This window comes from Amblyomma americanum, chromosome 1, assembly GCF_052857255.1.
Source record: "Amblyomma americanum isolate KBUSLIRL-KWMA chromosome 1, ASM5285725v1, whole genome shotgun sequence".
Lineage (NCBI taxonomy): Eukaryota > Metazoa > Arthropoda > Arachnida > Ixodida > Ixodidae > Amblyomma > Amblyomma americanum.
This window is the reverse complement of record NC_135497.1, coordinates 234808324-234827828: the sequence shown is the minus strand read 5'-3', so window position 1 is coordinate 234827828 and position 19505 is coordinate 234808324. Positions and strand designations below refer to the sequence as shown.

Below are 19505 nucleotides of genomic sequence, written 5' to 3'. Positions count from 1 at the left end.
GCTCTTCGGTTAGACTGATCGAAGAGGAGGTGACCGCTTTGGTTTGCAAGGTCAGTTTCCTAGCTTTAATCCGTTGAGTACCTAACGAAAACGCCGAAAGGTGTCTCAAGAGTAGCAAATCACGCAATAGCAAATGGCATGCACCGGTTTTACTCTAAACTGTACGCTGCGAAATTCGTACGTGTAAACTTTTTTCCCAGAAAGGCGACGTGCGAAATGATCGACTGTTGCCATGTAGCAGTAATTGTTTCTAACTTTCACTAACAGACGCATCTACCAGAGTAGGCTGAGTGCGTTGTGGGCAACGTTCACAATTCTCAGCCAACCGGGCTCTTTCTGCGTCTTTTCTATCTTCTCTTTGACAACGCTTTTGTGAACCAGCTCATCTCACGCTTCGAGCAAAAAAAGCGGCCAACGGCGGCCTTTACTGAATGTCACCACCTAAGCCGCGAATAATTCCACGGAATACTTAAACGTCAAAACAGACCAAGAGGAGTGTGTTTCGCGGTCCATTTAAGAATAACTTTGATCTTAGTATACGTTCTATTCGGACAATTGCGCGAACCCATATATCACGCGCATTATGATGAATTCTCTGCAAATAATAATTTTATCCTCAAACTATACTTCATCACACAGTAGTCAGCGTAACCTACGGTGATCTGATACAATCAGAGCGGTGCGCGGTGCATAAATGTGTTCCTCCGTGCCCGTCCTCCCGCAACTGGTGGCTCCATCACTGGGAAGGAAAGGGCACCTGCGTACAGCAGCTGCACGTAGATGATTCGGCGGACGCCATGTTTAAAAATGGCGGCGCCCCACTTCGCAGCACGCCTCCGCAGTGATGTGGCCGTGCGGTCTTTTTCTGGTAATTTAAGCAGTGAACGAAACGCTGTCTGTACTTAAAAAAAGAGCTACCTTTTCAATTACTGTAACAGCTGTTTGAAAAATAGCTCATAACTGTTCAAATATTTGAGGAACTATCTATTGTGTTCCTGCAGCCCTGACTGGAGGAGGGAGCTATGTTCCGCACTGCTGCAAACTACTTGTGAAATGGAGCATAGTGGCACTGGTGGCGAGCTCTTCCTGTACAAACCGCGAACACGAAATGGACGCAGCCTTAATTCACTTATGCTCGCACCGTAAGACAGCTAATCGAAGTGGGCAAGTTTGGGGAAAAAAAAGTTTGAGGCTCGCAGCGCCGACGATAGACAGAACACGGGTTTCACTTTTACTGGGCGAAAAGGAATACTGGGCTGGTGTCACATAACGACTGCATTCGATTTCTATTCCTTTTTGCTGCTTTTTGCTCTTCGTCATTCGCTCAGGCGACACCATGTCCTCTCTGTCGCCTGGATATATAGCTTGTGCGGCGGAGAAGAAGAGTGCAAGCATAAATTTCGGGAGGGCTGCGCCCTTCGTGCATCAAGGTCTTCTAAACAACAGCTGTCTCGCTCTTAACAAAAACAAAAACAAAAGGAATGCTTTGGTTTTTGGAATTGAGCTTTTCACGCGCGCTGGTACATTTGGGGCGATTTCTGCCAGTCAGGCCCGGCTCCATATATTCACACTTTCCGATGAGTGTGCACCCACTCACTCACTCACCAACCCACCAACCCACCAACCCACCAACCTACCTACCTCTTAACGCCCGCCTACCCAACAATGCCCGGGGCGCCTGCAGTACTTCAACTTTACTTGAGTAAAACCTGCCCATACATTGGAGACTGCATGACTGATACCAGGAACGCCTCATAGAAAATATAGCTTCAAGCTGAGAATTCTGCTTGACACTGCAGACTTGCAGTTGTTTCTGTCTGTCTAGAAAAAAAAGGAACCAAAGCACAAAAAAAGTGTACGTCTAACTTAGAGAGCAAACTGCTGGGGTGGAATATCCAATATCCGTGGTATCGACGACGGGGGCCGAACGGGGCCGTCATCCGGCACCACATTGGGCGGTGAGGCGGAAGGTTTTCCCCTTGGGTTACCCCCAATCTTAAGTGACGCGTTATCGAACGTATGCAGTTTCGTATTCCGCTTGACGAAGCCGGTCACAGCTGTGGCTATTTTCTAATTGGATCAAACTTGGCCATCGGACGATGCGCCTCCAAGATGAATAAGCTCTGACCTTGTGGACGACACTGCAGTACGTTCCTTTATAAATGAAGTAACGATCAAGCCTACAGTGTTGCGGTACAAGAAGGAAAGCAAGGGAAAAAAATGACGTGTTTTCCAGCGCTGTTATTGCCTCAATTGCCGATGTTGTAGCTTGCGGAGGCTTCTGCGCTGGACCATTGGCGTTGAGCTAGAGGCGTTTTATTGGGAGTGGTCAGAGGGGCCAGATGAGAAAAACTGCTTTGAGGAATTTGCTACACGTGGCAAACGTTCACAGCCTACGTCAAACACTGCCGCCTCCAAAGAGAAAAAAAGGCAGAATGGGACAACCCTGCTCCATAAACGACATTGACGCCATCCCAGCGACAATCTTTCCTTCTTTTTTTTTGTCACACCTTAAGCTACTACTACTTGGTGTTTTTTACCTGCAAGCTCCGTACATTTGAACCTTTGAAGCTTGTCGACTTCTAAAATCTGCTCACTTTCCCTTTCACCTTCCGAGAGGCTCCTGGCACGTGGAGACTTCCACTTGGGAACTGCCAAAAGAAACCCGATGTGGTGCAACTCTTTTCCTAAACAAAAATTTTATGGTGGCGCAGGAAAAAAACATTAAAAAATAAAATGCCCCAGCCCGTGTCACTAGGTATAACGGGCTTTCTTTTCCTAAACAGTTAACCTCACTTCCAACATTTTTTTCCTCACGCTATGGACACAGCCTGCGAAAACTCGGGGGTATAGATTGGGCGATGGGGACGCCGAAGAGTCTTCTCTCTGGGCTGTGTTAACCCGCTCCGCTAACGGCTCCGCTATGCTTACGTCAGGTGCGGAGAACAGCCCAATGAGCAATGTGGCGACGCCCAGGCAGCCCTTATTAGAAAGGTGGATACTGTGTTGAGGCTTCACGCGCGCGCTAGCAGCGACATCGGTAGCGCCAGCAAGGGTGCACTGAAGTAACAACCAATACGCCAGCTACTCTAAGCATGAAACCTTTAAATTAGGCACCGATATCGTGGTAATTGCGAATTTATCGCCTTCGTGTGTCTTGAGTACCGAAAAAAGTGACTTGCAGCAAATTACGGGTACTAAAATTTGATGTCGAGGTGCTCTTCGGGCGTTCTGCTTGTTTATAGTCCCATGTTAAAGCATGTTTTTCATTCAAATGCTATTTTATTGTAACTACCGCGGCTAAAATATAAAATACTCCTGTTTGAAGCAACTGCCGCTGATATAACAGTGTTGACTTTTCGGTTAGCACCGCGTTCTTTTGTATTCTTTAATTTCTATTGTAAAATTGCTTAGCACATTCTGCATCGGCTTTCTGCTTCACGTTTTTCCCCATGAGACATGCGGCCCGGACTGTAATTGCGACGTATTTTCATTTTTTTTTCACTACAGTGTCTTTTAGCACAATGAGGAATCAGCTTCATAAGAATTTTGGGTTTGGCCAACATACACTTGTTGTGCTCATTGCTGCTGTGTGAATGAATCAAGGCATGAAGCACCTGCGCGAGCGTGAAAATTGCCTGTCGTGTGTGTGTGAATAAAATACAAATAAAGCACAGCATGCATGTGCTCCTGCCGGTGATTGAGCTCTCGTTTCCTTATAATTCCTGCCCGGCTTTGGCCATAGATAATGTAGATTTTAGCATCGATGAATAAAATGTCAACAGTTTAAGTACGGCTGCTTTATCAGAGACAGCGAATAAAATCTCGAGATCTGTCATTTTACACGGGAAGATAATAACCGCAATATGACCACTTTGCATAATCAAGCAGATAGCAGACATCTAAATGTTATCGGAAGAAAAAGACGGCGCCTCTTCAGCATGCTAACATCGCCTAGCATATGTCTGAGAAAGGAAAAAATACTAAGGTTCGTCACATGATAACCGTGCTCGCTGGCTCGTGTGTGTTCTTTCTTGATCTTGAAGGGTGGCTTAATTGACTATTCATCATTATCAACGAAACTGCCCGGTGTACTCTTAAAACAGGTTATTGTAACGGAACAAGTACTAGTTTTTATGAGGCACCAGAACCAGCGTGTCCAACTTAAGCTATGCTCACATTCATCAGTCATATGCAAAGTAAGCAAAAACAGTAGAATATCAAAACTCCTATGTGCTCCCAAAATTCCTAACGAAGCACACGCGACTGATACGTCTGCAGGAGCTGCGATGGTAGATTAAATAGTATCTGAGCATAAAATAACAAAATAACGGACTTCCCATTCAAACCGCATGTATCCTGCGGCGCTGCTAGCCCGAAAGTAGATGGCTTCTTGTGGTCGCCGTCGGGGATCCACGTCCCATGACTTGGCTCCAGGGCGTAGAAGCTTACACTAGCAAGCAAGCTCTCGCGACTTTTCTTCCTTCGCTTGTCTTTCATCTCTCTTCCACCTGGCTCTGTCTCCTTTTCTCTACTTTCCTCCTACCTCTCCTATCTTTCTTTCTCCTGCCCTCCTTTTATCGCGACGCCCTCACGCCCATTGACTTCGGTGCCTCTTGGACGACCTGGGATCTCTCTGTCGGCCGCCAAGGAGGTGCCAAGTTCACCTGGCCGCCCGCACAGGCCGGCGGTCCCACTCCACTGTCCAGCGGCGTGCTCGAGTCTAACGCCACTCCGAGCGTGCCCACGTACCGACCCCCGCCGGGCACCCAGCGGGTGGCGGCGCCCTCGACCCCAAAGTGGGGCGGCCCGAGCCAGGCGCCGGGCGGGCCCTTCCGGCCCTCGTCCCCTTCCGCGTCCCCCTACTCGCCCGTGTCGAGCCCGGCCTCGTCGCGGCCGCCTTCGTTCGTGTCCTCTTCGCCGAGCCCGCTGTCGGGCTTCGGTGGGCAGCCGGGCGTCAAGGTGCCGCCGCCCACGGCGCCCAAGCCGGTGGCACGCGCGCCATCGGCCAAGATGGGCAACGGTGGGCCCTGGGGTTCGCCCGCGCCCGCGCTGTCGACTGGCGCCTCATCGGCACCTTTTACGGGCCCCTCAGGTCTCTCCCAAGGAGCCGGGTCCCGGCCTGCGCCCAAGAGGGGCCGCGGAAAGCTGACGCAGGCCATCGGCGGCAAGATACCCATCTGCTCCAGCTGTGGATCGCCCATCAGGTGTGTGACGTCCCGGCGGCGAGTTGCGCGATGCGAGAGCCCCGCCATCTGACGCTGAGTTTCGGTTGCTGGGGTTTCGGGTGCGCGGGGTTCTCACTTCGGCTGCTGGAGAACGCTGAAATCTGTAGCCTGTGAATCGATAGGCACTGAGCGTTTTTTAAGCAAACGTGGGCCATTAGGAGCTGAAGTTTGATTTTAGTGATCTGCGCGAAAGTCTCAGTTGGTTTACAGGCATAGGAAAATATTGTCATTTCTCTGTTTATCAGACAGAGCGATATGCATCTTTCCATTTTCATGCATGATATGCCTGCTTCAGAATCTATTCCGCTCGGACTGAGTATTATTGGTACGACTAGTTCAAGCATGGAGGGCACAGCTACCGACTAGAATCCTTGCATCTGTCTCGGTTGTCCATGCTGCAATGTTGTCACCACGTTCGTATTTGGGGTTAAGACTGCAATAGCCGCAAGCTGACGGGGCACCTCTTGCAGGGGGCCTTTCGTCACTGCTCTGGGGCGGAACTGGTGTCCGGAGCACTTCTTGTGCTCTAACGGAAGCTGCCGCAAGTCCCTTCAGGACATCGGCTTCGTCGAGGAGCAGGGAAAGCTGTACTGCGAGCATTGCTACGAGTGCTACATGGCGCCCATCTGTAGGAAATGCGGACATCGCATCAAGGGCGTAAGTATCCGCAGCGTTTTGGTCTTCTGTGCAACGTAATTGAATGTGGTGCGCGAGAGGTATGGTTGGTCCAGCGACTCCTTTAATAATTGAAAATGCATTAAGAGCTGTTTCTCCAGGTTTATTGTTCACGGCTTTCACGCAGAAAATCAAAGTGTCCGCAATTTTAGCCCATATAATAAATACAAGAAAGGAGCGCATCTGGACATCATTAGTATCGTCACAAATTTCAGTCTTATCATTATGCAAAAACGTTGTTTGTAAGTCGAAATTGCACCTTAGTTGCTTCGACGCTCTAATTATTACGATATGATTTGAGCAAAAATGAGCATTTCCAGGCCTATTAGGGCTTATCCACAATCCACCATCATCATCTACTCACCGACAACCGTTATTACTATACTAATAATAATAATAATAATAATAATAATAATAATAATAATAATAATAATAATAATAATAATAATAATAATAATAGTAATAATAATAATAATAATAATAATAATAATAATAATAATAATAATAATAATAATAATAATAATAATAATAATAATAATAATAATAATAATAATAATAATAGTTATCACTGGCCGGCTCCCTTGAACGAAAACCCATTCTACATCAGACATATTCCGCGGGAGCGCATCAGATCGCTAAATTTACACACTCTATGCTAAACTTCTCGTGCCCTGAGCCACAGCAAACGTTACAGCATTGCATTTAGGCTTCTGAGGTGCTGAATTGGAATTCAGTGGATTTGGTACTTCACTATAAAGTAAAATGATGCTCAAATAGTCGCCAGGGCCTCAGCTTTACTGGCCAAGCATTTGAGCGTCTGACTTTGAACGCACTGGAAGCGTCTCCTTTTTTGAGCGGCTGTCCGTACACCATTGTGTGCTATTTACTTAATCACATTAGAAACTACCTCTTGCTTACTAGTCCCGTATCTTGCACATATCTGACCGCAGGATTGTCTGAATGCCCTCGAGCAGACCTGGCACCCAGAGTGCTTCGTGTGCACATACTGCAAGACGGCTTTTGGAAACAGCTCATTCTACCTCGAAGACGGAATGCCCTACTGCGAGAAGGGTGAGTAAACCGCTTAGCCCTCAGGGTGTCGAGAATTTTTGCCTGGTCCATCTCAACAACCCAAACTCTTATATATTCTAGTGGGATTCCTCAGGACTGCAAGCTTGTTGATCTCACTGGTGAAAATTATTGTGCCGCATGGAATGGGCTAAAAGACATAGAGCGCCTGCTTAAGCTTACAGGGAGTTGACCTAACAAGAATGATTTTCAACGCATTTTTTATCGAATAGCGAATCTTTTAAGTGTCTATAGAGCAGATGACTACGAGTTATTCATTTTTTTTTGTCCTGTGGTCAAATTCAGAGAAGAGAATACACCGACGGGATTCTAATGCGCTGTTATGCCACGCAGAAATGGCACTGCGCTTTCAAGTAGCACAACGGTGATATCGGAGGACTATTTTACAAATGTGCTTCCAAAAGGCTACACTGACGCGAATCGGCAGTTTATGAATACTTGTTAGTGGCGCTTTGATTATTTATTTTCTTATGCGATTGAGCGTGACTCAAGAGAGCCAAAAAATCATTCATGTCGCGAAAGCTATAATTGTTTCAATGAGACAGCGTCTTTTCCTCACTTTTTGTACACGATATTCAAAGCATGGAACGCGAATTTCTCCAGCCTACTTTATTTATTCACTGCACTGAAACTGACAAAGTTGCGCGCATTTAGAAAATTTAATGTCTCTATTTTTGCAGCACTTTTAAGCTTTCTCCTTCCGCCGATAGAGTTTGGTCCATAAATTTTGTGCTTTCGCAGCATTCGGAATTTAACTGCACCGGCGGACGCTTGATTACACTCTCGGGAACAAAAAAAAATAGCGAGGTAGTTCGGGGTAGTTGGGGTGAGGGCCCGGGCTCTACGCAACGGAATCACGAAGCAAAATATGACATTTAATGAGCGCAGAAAACGTCGAGAGCGTCAGGGATGGGTTGTTCAGCATAGCTCCCTATCTCTGTTTATTACGCGAGCTCATTTTATCCGCGAAGACCGCGGCAAGGACTTCAAGGCGCTGAAAGTTTGAAATGCAAGGTTCCTAAAAATAACGGGCGCACCAGCCGCCGGTCATTCTTCGCGAAACTCGCTGCGGAACAGTCTTTATTTTTGAAGTCAAGCTAGTGGCCCGCTCTTAATTCTTGTGTAGTGGTGCTTCACATTGAAACTACACAGGAGAAGAAAAATTATATAGGTAAAGGTAGGGGGGTTTGTCGCCCGACGGGTGGACGTTTAAAACAGGCCCACCAACTGCCACAGTGCAGAAGGCGATAAAAATATAATGCGAAAAACAAAATAGCAGAAAACTTGAGCAAAAGAAAATGTTGGTAGAAAAGCATAATAAAAATAAGAATGTGTTATATTGTTGTTGGCAACCATAGCATCCCTGTCACCACCGTGTGCAATTGACGGTCGCTGTATATCCGCTTGCTGGTCACGCGAGGCGACGAAGGCGTGGCATTATGGCCATGGGTGGAGCGTCTTCTCGGAAACTGTGCTTAATCCCAGCTGAACGCATCCACGCGCAGAACGGACTACTGTGACGTGTATTTGTCTTGAGCAAGCACAGAAACGACGATTCGTTATTTGCCTCAGCGGACCTCAATAATATAAAAACAGGAGCGGGGCTGGGAACCACGTGAATTGCGAAAGCTTGCCCTTTATCGCGCGTTTCATGAAGCATTCAGGCTGTAACGAAATGGCGAAATGAGCACCGCTACAATAGCAGCTCAGCACAGGGAAGGAAAGCTGTCTTTCTGAGAGGAACAAAGCGAAGCAAAGCATAATTCAGAACGTGTGTGCCTACCCTGGTCTCTCCGAATTGTTTCGCCGCTTTCCGGCCACCTGATCGACTCGCACGAGAAGGACAGCTCGAAGTTTGTGGCGACTCCATCAAGGTGCCTTGTATGTGGCTCCTCAATAGCGTGTAGAAGTTTTTCTGCCTTATTTCGTCCGTTTTACTTGATATTCATTCGTTTCCTCCTCACTTTATTGATTCGTGTATCCTGAGAAGAGAATGAACCTTAGACCTTGCTCATCCAGCTTTCATGGTGGATATCCAGGGTCGGGTACTAGGCGCGGTTGCTCAGACTGAGAAAGAAAGTAGCTGTCAGCAGGTGCGAGCGATATGCCATTCTCTTAACGTTTATTTGGAAAAGCTACATCCAAACACGCAGCTACCCAGACAACACTTCGACGCTTGCTTTCCTTCTGAGTGAATTTCCTTTGAAGTGTGAATTTGATCAGCGACTGCTGCACCTAGTATAACATCCAGAGGTCTTGTGCCCTGTATACAAGTTGACCTCTCGTGTTGACAAACACAGGAGGGGCTGCATTTTCATGCTACTAAGAAATAGTATGCGCAGAACAGCGTAAGAAAATAAAAGAGATAGTTCCTTTGAGTTAGCCTGTTTTGAATAGTTTACAAAACAAATGCGGCCTACTCAAAGAACTAAGAGCAAACTTGCATCACTTCTGGAACTCTGCGGCAGTGACCCGGAAATGTAATATTTACGTGTGATTGCAGACTGGAACGAGCTCTTCACCACCAAGTGCGTCGGATGTGGCTTCCCGATCGAGGCCGGAGATCGCTGGGTTGAGGCGCTCAACAACAACTACCACTCGCAGTGTTTCAAGTGCACGGTAAGTCATGCGCGCTGTCCAACAAACACCAGAAATGTCGGGCTGTAGGCTGATGTCAAATGTGAGCTGATTAAAGAAATGCGTTACTAAATAACTGATCACAATTTGAAGCAGTTAAGGAACAGCATACTACAAAGTCAAACGGTTTCTCGGCGAACAGAGGGATTATGCCGAATAAAGTGCTTTTCCCCCAACCCCCCACCGAATGGCTTCTTTGGCTGATCGTAACTGAAGTGCGAGTAAATTTTATTTACTTTTATGTGTGTAGTAGAAGCCGAGCAATGATACTGAATGGCATTTTGACTGATTCATACTCTCTACACAAGGAAATTAGGAGTGAACGTTTGTAGTAAGAGCGCTCGATCGTCGCTGAGCTTACATCTTCTGAATGTTGAATGTACCGCAGCTAGCGTGATAATGTAAAACAAGTGAGGGGTTCTCCGAACCCGCTCCTACGGCTCTGATCAGCGCTGAAGATTGTATCATGTTCACAGATCGCAAACGGCACTGCGATAGTCGCAGAGCCAGCAGAATACCTTTTAAATAGACACTGCTGACAGATTGAAGTGGGCCTATATGAATTTATTGACGCATTATATTAACGAAGAGGCTGGCTTCACTGAAAATGAAGCTATTAAAGGCGACAAAAGACCAAGCAATGAAAACAGTCATAGCCGTCACAGGCTGTTTTTTCAAAAGCCAACTGCGCTGACCTGAACTGCAGTGCCTCTTTTTTTTTTCCGGAAATCTAAGAATGACCGCACTGCTCATCTCTTTCCGGTCACGATCACGGAGTCTGGGATGCACTCGACGTGATCTCCAAAGTTGCGAGTTTGAATTAGAGTGGCGCGAAAAATGTTCCATCTTTAACTGAAACTTCTCAGAGATAAATGCGTCCTTTCCTGTCGAGCAAAAAGCGACGGAGCCTCAAAAAGTCAAACTACCGGATTTCACTGAAAACAAAATTTCAGTGGAGTATTCCTCAATGAATATCTACCGGATTTCGTTGAGAACAGAATTTTAGAGGAGTATTCCTGAATGAATGCAGCGCTAACGCCTGATTCTGCCGTCAAAGGAACCGAAAAAAAAAACTGGCCAGTGTAATTCTAAAACTGCATACATTTATTGCTTTGGTATCCCTACGTCTGCTTTGGGGTTTCTGCGTGTGTACTGAAACTGGAGACAACTAAATTCGTGTTTAGAAATTAGGGACAAACATCTATGAAACATTTATAGCAATGTTTTTTTTCTGGTCAACAGCTTCGACCGCGGTAAATTCATTGCCGTTCAAGATGACGCACCGGAAAACTTGGAGTTTTTATTGAGCGCTAAGTTTTGCCGACCTAATACAGTCACGTCGATTTCAGAGTTTCAGAGGTGCTCACGTGTTGCAAGCTTGAATGGCGCTTCACAGTTTCCTGAAGCAGGAGTGCAACCTTTCGTTCTCGACCTTGTGCAGATCTGCCAGAAAAACCTCGAAGGACAGAGCTTCTTCGCCAAAGGAGGACGACCCTTCTGCAAGGCGCACGCCCGCTAAGCCGGCCCTTAACTCCCATGCGGCGGGATGGATTCAGCGTCTACGGGGAATTCGTTGGGGCATTCGAGTCATGAAACACCGAAGAGAGGGAAAGCAAGACGATATCGATAGCTAGCCTTATATATTTACGCGAAGCTGCAAGTATTTGTCTTTATTTTTTTTCCGCCTCACACAATACTGCTGGGTAAGCTGGGAGCCATGGTTTCACAAGGACGAGACAACGAGAAAGCGAGGCTGTTCAAGCGGATGGAGAGGGGTCGATTGCAGTAGTCTAGCCGGCTATCACTGTGCTAGGTTATTGGTGTTGCGGAGCGGCGCTGTTTCGCCGAAGCTGGAAATGTGTGTGTCGTTTATTTGGAACGGTGCTTCTGCTCACGCAAAAGACGAAGGAATGAAGTCTCAATGTGTGACCAATTTTGCATATATTCGTGGCGATATATTATACATTGATGAAATTATGAAACCCGTATGGCATCCAATGTTAATTTCGCGAAAATCGCTAAGGGCTGCGAAAACTGTAACGGCTACTCATTCAGGCGTACTTTAGCCAAAGGCAGTTTGCATGTCGTGTGGTGATCCTTTGGGACGTATCATACGCCTGTAAGCGAACGGCTACGTGCAAGGAAACATGTGCATTAAATAGCATAGGGATAAAAACCGCGAAACAATCAAATATTTCCGAAAAGGTACTTTCGGTACATATCGCTAATCTGAAGACTTCGGTGCTGTCGAACACTTTATTTTTATTCTGTTCAGATTTACGAGAGACTTCATGTCTTCCGTTCTTGCAGAGCAACGCAGAAGTAAGAGGGCGCAAAGACTGACAATGTTATGCCATGGTTAGTGCCTTGAAGGTGAGAAAGCAAGAATACGAAACAATCTAGTAAGCGATTGATGTTTAGCTCTAGTAAATGGGAGCCATCGGAGCTAACGTAACTAACTAGGAAACAAAGATGAGATGACTTTTAAGGTAACGCAATGACTTGCCGCGTGTGCACGAGGAACACAAGAGCAAGCGGCCGGAAGTACTAATCGACGCCACGGGAAGAAAAAGTCAAATGAGCCGCACAAACGGCAAGTGTTGTAAGCGAGAAACTGAGTCACCCGCGACGCGCTTTTCTTTCTTCCTGTTAAGGGCAATTTAATGGACGCAACCTTTCGCGCTAACAGCTATAAAGAGAGCTTAACAACAGCGCGGGCGTCGGGTTCGTTGTGTTGAGCTATACACCAGTTCACACCTTTCTTTTCTGCTAACGTCAAGCGTGCTGCATTTTCCCGTTCTCGTTTTCACTGGGTTTTTGTACCCGATGGAAGTTCTAGTCGTCTTATTTGTTACTTTGTTGTAGGCATAAGTTTATTGTATTGCACCATCGTATTATGGACCTGGAAGAGCGTCGAAAAAGGGCGAAATACTTAAATGTGCCAGCTTACTATGCCATGTTGTCTTTGTGCCATACCTTCACGGGCGGCACACATTCTTTTTTTTTTTACTCGCCTCTGTTGTGAAGTCTCAACGCTGAAGTGTGTACAACGAATAAAGCTATTGCCAACAACTGTTAGAAATGCCGTTGCCGTATTTTATTTCACCTTCATTTCCAGCTGTACTGCAGTCTCCAATAATAAGTTCAAGTAATACTTTTGTTTGGGAAAATTATTGCCCTTTCAAAATTAACAAGTTATAATTGACATTCACTCGAATGGCTGTAAGATTATGCATGAGAATAATTAGTATCTCCTTTCACGCCAACTATAATGTTCGGCCAATAGGCACGAACAAGGAATATTTCTCTTGGAATGCATAGGGCGAACAATGTGCGAAAATGCGCACTGTAGCCATTGCAGGATCGTAGCGGTGTATTCACAAGCAATAATTCTAAGATTTAAAAGGTTTTCGTCTGGCAGACTACAGGAAGAAAAGCAGGAAACACGTACAATGTGTGCACGCTGTAATCACTGTCGCCAGGTGCTGCACAAACTCGAACTCAACAAACCAAGCTTAGTATGAAAATTCAAGTGGCGTTCATAATGTTTTCCCTACGAGTCTGCAAGTGAGGGAATTCGAAGTTCGTAATTTGGGAAAGCGAGCGATGGAAAACAAAGGTGTCCTGTTCAGATTAAAGTTTGTAGTGTTCTTTTTTCCAGGAGCGTATCACTTATTAATATACTGCCTACCTGTCGTGATGCATTATGCGCATATTAAAAAGCCGCCTGAGAGGGAAAATTCCAAAACTTACATTTTAAGTTGAGACCTTTGAAGTTCATGAATTTTAAAAATCTTACAGCCGAGAGGCAAAAGTTAACGACACCCCTCATTATTGGGCGACCGAAGAAAAGGTCATATAAGACGACCCAGGTTCAGGTTGCCAAGAATAGCTGACCTGGTCGTGTACACAGGAGCCGGGAAGTGCGCAGTGGCTGTTGTGGGGTGGAGAGTTTGGGCGACGTGTCCTGCTAGGCGAGGCCAGAGAAAGGGGCGAAGATCCGGCGGTGGGGTAGCCATTTAAAGGGACATGGGAAGGACAGAGGTGTGGGAGGAAGAAGTGTGACTGCTGGGTACGAAAACAAGACCAGTACCTGTGGTTTGCTTGGTTTTTGTCTGCATAACCCTCAGAGACCTGACAATGGGTATGTCCAGGTCGGTTAGTAAGTCAGGTACTGGATCACACGGGAGCGAAAGTGCTTGTGCTTGGCGAATGTGTGTTCCTCCTCGGCCTGTAAGGTCAGCGGTTGGAGGCGAAATAATGCGGAAGCCCATTCGAATGTCTTTGAGGCGCTGTGTGTGGTGCCTTCGGTGGATGGCGCGTTCTTATCGAGAGCTGCATTCCTGGGGCCTTGGTTCAGTGTAGCGCATGGACAGATTTACACCAGCAGGGCGAAAAAAGGGCCAGAGTAAGTGTCCGATAGGGTCCCAAATGATCATGTGGAGGAGGCTCCCCTTTTCTGACGAATGCTGCAGGGAAAAATAGGAAGATATTTGTAGTATAAAAAATGTTTACTTCGAGTTACTTGGAGCTTCGAGTTGGTCTCTCATGCAGCTTGGACAAGCTGCACAAAATAGAGATATAGTCGGATACAACCTAGGCATGCAGCGAAGCTTTGCCCACATTCTGGATCACCCTACAGACTTCTTCCACGACACAAAAGTATTCCGTCCTAACACTTTTTCTTGTTCCTATTCACAAGAAAAAGTTATAAGCTCTAGAATTTCGATACCTTGCTTGTTTATTAACGTCGAACACTGAAAAGCTGATTCTGTTTACAGCTGTGAGAGGCTAGATATCCAGTGTTACCAACTGCTATTTTTTTAGTTGCATCCTGGTATAGTGTCTTTTGTTCTGAATAGTTGACATACCAATTTTTCAAATTGTAGTGACACTAATAACTTTTTACATTGGTGCCTGAATGCGGGTACATTATCTATAGCTAGCATTGTGTAAAGGTAAAGAACTTATTCGTTGATTCTATAATGATTTGGCCTATAAAAAGTTAAATGATAGTAATCATTAATTGAGCTGGCTGATCTCCAGAAGATTGGGTTTTTATAGAAATCAAACAGGCGATAAACGCGAATTACTTAAAAAAAGTCAACCATCCTTTATGGCGATGGACGGGAAATGCTATAAAAAAAATGTCACCTATGGCTGTGCGGTGCGGTCTAAATGCAACATACAATTCTGAATTTAATAAAAGGAATAGATTCATAAAAAAAAATGAGACATATTTGTGTAAAAAGCAGAAAGGGGGTGGCAGGATCGCACAGAAATATGTGCACCAGGAATTTTCAGTGGCAGACGCAAGCTGCTTACTCGAGTCCTTGTCACTGCTGTCGGACATGTAGTGCACGAAAATACGACTGCGCCAGCCAGATAGGTTACTGCGGATAGAAGGAATTTTATGTGCTTTGATTACAGAACGTAGCTAAACAGAAGGCAGCAGTGAAAGAAAAAAAACGGCCATTTCAATTTTCAGCCTGATTTTTCACATTTAAGCAAAGCGGCGCGTGCACCGCCTCGTGAAATCAGCTCCGACCTCGCGTCCCGTTGAAGGCCGCACTGAGCGCAATGGGGCTTATTGCAGTGTGCAACGCGAATGCGGTATGCGTAATCGAACTCTGCTACTAATAACGAAGGCAGCCATTATGATCACATGGAAACGCTACTCAGCCCCGAAAACGCGTCAACTGCCCAAGAACCTCGCCAGGTTTCGAAACAAGCCAGGCGCCGCCACTTGCACAGCGCCTGCATTCAGTTTCGAGAAAAAAAGGAGTAGATTATGCAAATAGTGTGGCAGAAATCCACCTGAAAAAAAAAAAGCAACCAGCGGCTTCTCTGGCAGGAAGCCAGAGCTGTGAACCGTCATCCTACGGAAGCGAAGGCACGACTAATGGACAAATGATTCGACGATCACTTAACATCCGGCTGCAAATGCGCCGACTGTATTAGAAGCACCAAACAGAGAGCGCGTGTTTTCGTAGGACGCACGCCTGGTCAGAGCTATATCGCGGTCATAAGATGTATTGCTTACGCACACGAATACGCCGAACCAAGGCAAAAGAGCAGTTCCGCGAAAGGTGCATCGCTTAGACACTGTCGCATGGGGTCAGCACTCCAGGGAGAGACCGCATCTGCTAAGAATCCAGCGGAAGTGCCAAGGGGCTCGAATATGCGGCAACGCAACAATAGGCCAGAGAGAATAGCGTGACTGCAGTGAGTAAGGCATGCAGCCCGTGATAAATGATCACGGTCCCAAACGCCGCCCAACGCCCGATCGAACTCGGGGAAAGATACAACACGCGTCTTCACCTGTCGGAGCCGCCATAGAAGTGCTCGAAACCAGTCGAGTGAAGCACGTTACTCTACGGTCTGTGGATAGCGCAGGCTTGTGACTACACAATGAAGCACGGACGTGGCTGGCTCTCTTTCTATAACAGCATGGCGGCGTCGCCGGTGTTCTGGTTTGGCAACTGGCAAAAAAGTGGGCGCGGGTGACGGTTGGTTAGGAAGCTCATGGCGTGAGATTCGCCTGGCCACGTGGGAAGACTGCGTGCTTCCCACAGCAGATGTATGCACATCCGCAGTTCTGCTCGGTGTGAAGTTCGCGAAATTCTTTTACGACAGTTGTGCACGAGGCTTTAGGGCTGTTGATATGGACCAATTGAAACAACACCCGCCCTGCTGCCACTACTAACGTAGAGACACGCGCCCGCTTGGATGCAACGGGGGAGAGTTTAAAATGCACTCAGCAAAGAATGCTTCTGAATGCAATTAAAATATTTGCGGCCATTTCGGGTGAAAAGAAAAAAACATTAGAACGACTTCGTACTAGTAGATGGGTAATATACAGCTTAATTAACCCTGTAAATCTTGGCTTATTACTTGTGATATCAAGTGCAAAAATGTGAATAAGTTTCATTTCTTCCCCCAAAACTAGCAGAATTCGTAATATACGTAGAGAAACGGTCTTTTCCAACGTAATTGTCAAAGCAAGGCCGACGTGACCTTTGCAGGAGCTGCAGGAGTCTTGCTGAAATATTAATTCAAGCAAAAGCTGACCCTAACGCCAAAACAGCCTGAAATTTCCGTGGTCGTAATTGTAATGGTAGTGGTAGCCACTAAGACAGTTCTGAACTTTGATCACGATTTATTGCAAGAGGCGAGTATTCGTGCTCAGTCTTGTTCTTGGTCACGCAGAAATCGCCGTAATCTGCAACTTATAATTATGCTGTAAGCCCAAATTTCTTAATACATCTTTCCATTTTTTTATACTCCTGCAATGTAGACACAACTAATGAAGAAATATCGGATAACTTTTCAGCGACGTTTCCGCAGCCTGGGCACTGCATTGTTAACAGCGTGCTCATATATCGTCCACAAAACGGTGGCTATTTATTTAGTGTTTGTTCTTAGTTTCCTTGTACAGTAAAATGAACTAGATTTCCAGTTTTTTGCGAAAAACAAAGTCTAGATCCCGCAGCGTGATAGAAGCGCGGCCCGCCGGTAATCGTGCAAGAACGGCACGCAAGCACACGACTGCAGTGTGGTCATCTTTTCAGTTTTTTTTTTGCACCAATTGTTTTGCACACTGTTATTGAGAGTGATAGCTTTGATCTGTTAAGCTTAAGTTTACTCACTTAAGTCACTGTAGTCCTCATCGTTTTAAGCGTGAAATGATTTGAGCTCTCATTCTCGCTGAACTCAGGCGAGCATCGACCTGAATCTGTGGCAGAGCCGACGCCGGAATTGAGATCAGTACTAGTGTCGAGATTTAAGTTTAAGGTAACGCTGAGGCTGTCCGAAAGATTGCAGAATTTACCGTCTGAAAGATGTTTAAGAGGAAAAAAAGAAAGAAGCTCTCATCCAGCAACCCGAACGGCATTCGAACCAACACTGCAAATAGAAGAGCTTCATTTGCCGACGCCTCAGACCACGGAGACAAGCGGTTCGAGACGTGGAGAAGGAAGACACTGGTGTTCCCGACATCCCCCTTCACCGGCCCTTGTAAAGAAAGGATGCACGTGAATGCGCGCACGAGGCTGGTCAGACGTGCGCCGTGGAGGGCGTGTCTGTGGGCTTTAGCGCCACGACAAACCTGTCACGAATGCGACTGGACGGTGTTACGGACAATGCGCTCCGTTGGCTAGGAACCAAAAAAGAAAGAACTATTTTATGTTCTCTGATCAAACCAAAGTCGATAAGAGCACACCTTAGGGTTGAAATCACGAGATGGACTGCAACTCTAGCGGGTTCAATAAGACACTCTGCGACTCTCTACAACACGCTGACTATTTCTGTAACTAATGCAAATAAACAAACCATTAAGCTCTACCTCCAGCTCTCCCATCGTCACTTTTGTCGTTACAAGGGGCAAAGCAGACCAGCTTCCTTACCGAAAGACCTCGTTTCGAGCAAACTATCTTCATCCACGCCACTTTGTTTCCGAAATGACGCTGTTCAGAATTTCTTCATGGATTCGCTTTTATTTTTCTTTCGCGAAATATGTCGCTACGAGAAAGCGCGGGTGAAGTCTCTATGTTGCTAAGATCAGAAAAAAAGAAAGTAAAGGCAGCAAGCTAATTCAGTAATGGCAGCTATGTAGGAACTTAGAAACTTGAAGCAAAAAACTACACTGCTCTGAATGGCTCCAGAATGAATTACCTAGTGTCCCAGATGGCTGTTCCCTAAACTTTCAAGGGAGTGGTTCTTCCCAAGTAGTTGGACTGCATCTGCTCACATTTGAGCCTCCGATCTCGGAAGCAACATCGCAACGACCCCACTGCCACTGATCGACACTGAAAATAAAGCGATAGAGGAGAATGGTCGAGTTATGCCAAAACATATCAGAACCCAGAATAACGAACCAGTTTGGAATGCACGGGATGTAGGTAAACTGTAATAGAGTTCAGAGGCACGAAAAAGAAATCACATCTATCATTATTCACGACTGTGAGTCGAACCCGCGGCGGTGCGAAATAGCCTATCAACGCTTTTTTTCTTTAACATGGTATTTAATACGGTGAGGCAATGTTCTATGTACTTACATTAACTATGTACGGTCGCTGAGTGAAAAAGATTAGCACAGTGAAATCCCCAGAGCAGCGAAAATCGCACTGCGCTGCTGGCGTGGCGCCGTGCTTTGCGAACACGCCCGGAACTTGTTATTGGCGTGTTCGTAACCGCAGAGCCGAGTGTTGCTATCTGGCGCTCCGCTGGAACGTCACTAGTGCTAATCTTTTTTACTCGTAGCTGTACAAACCATGTCTTCCCTCGTGCTTGGTTTAGGTGTGTCGTATCATGCATTGTGTTGATTTGGGATTGTTTGCTTCTTCTTTTGTACTAGGCTATCGCCGGCGTTGAACACGTCTGGCGTTAAACTGCACCACACTCTCGCGCTGTGCACTGCAGGGCGTCGTCTTCATTGACTTCCATCTGCTCCGTCCGGCGGCACTGGCCTCTCATCGTCGTCTTATACGTAGCACAAACCCAAGCTTTCAAACTGATTCGAATGTGGTAAACATTCCTTGTGGTTTTTTTCATGGTATTCTGAAATATGAACCTCTCCGGGAAAATGTGGCACCAGGCTCTAACTTCGCTCATTATTTTCGCGAAAAACTCGGATCCGAATTACGAAACATCTTGGTGAACGCGAGAAGAAGACAGGATTACCTGCAGCTCGAAAATGCGCTTGATATATTTGCCGTTCACTACGAGGACTGGTTTCTTGAGACATCAAGGCAAATCCCTTGTGAGATGACTTGTTTTCCTGCCCGTGAAGCCCGTCGCCCCTGTGCCGCCTTTCTGTCGCAAATAAGATTCATTTATTGATTTCAGAAATGTCTATCCTGTGTTGTAGCCGCATCG

At 46.3% G+C, this 19505-nt stretch overlaps 1 protein-coding gene across 6 annotated transcripts in view; it reads left to right on the top strand.

Annotated features, from left to right (window-relative positions):
* The window catches only part of Zasp52 (Z band alternatively spliced PDZ-motif protein 52), a 74067-nt gene extending 61356 nt beyond the window's left edge, over positions 1-12711 (top strand). For 4 of the 6 annotated variants that reach the window (XM_077648738.1, XM_077648737.1, XM_077648736.1 and 1 more), the window contains 5 exons: positions 5096-5207; positions 5699-5885; positions 6854-6974; positions 9496-9611; positions 11071-12711. In XM_077648738.1, the coding sequence (XP_077504864.1) occupies positions 5096-5207; positions 5699-5885; positions 6854-6974; positions 9496-9611; positions 11071-11148 (614 nt within the window). In that variant the 3' untranslated portion in view covers positions 11149-12711. Of the gene's footprint in view, positions 1-4651; positions 5208-5698; positions 5886-6853; positions 6975-9495; positions 9612-11070 lie in introns of all 6 variants that reach the window. The other 2 variants (XM_077648734.1, XM_077648733.1) reach the window with 1 other exon arrangement.
* The last annotated feature ends 6794 nt before the right edge of the window (positions 12712-19505 follow it).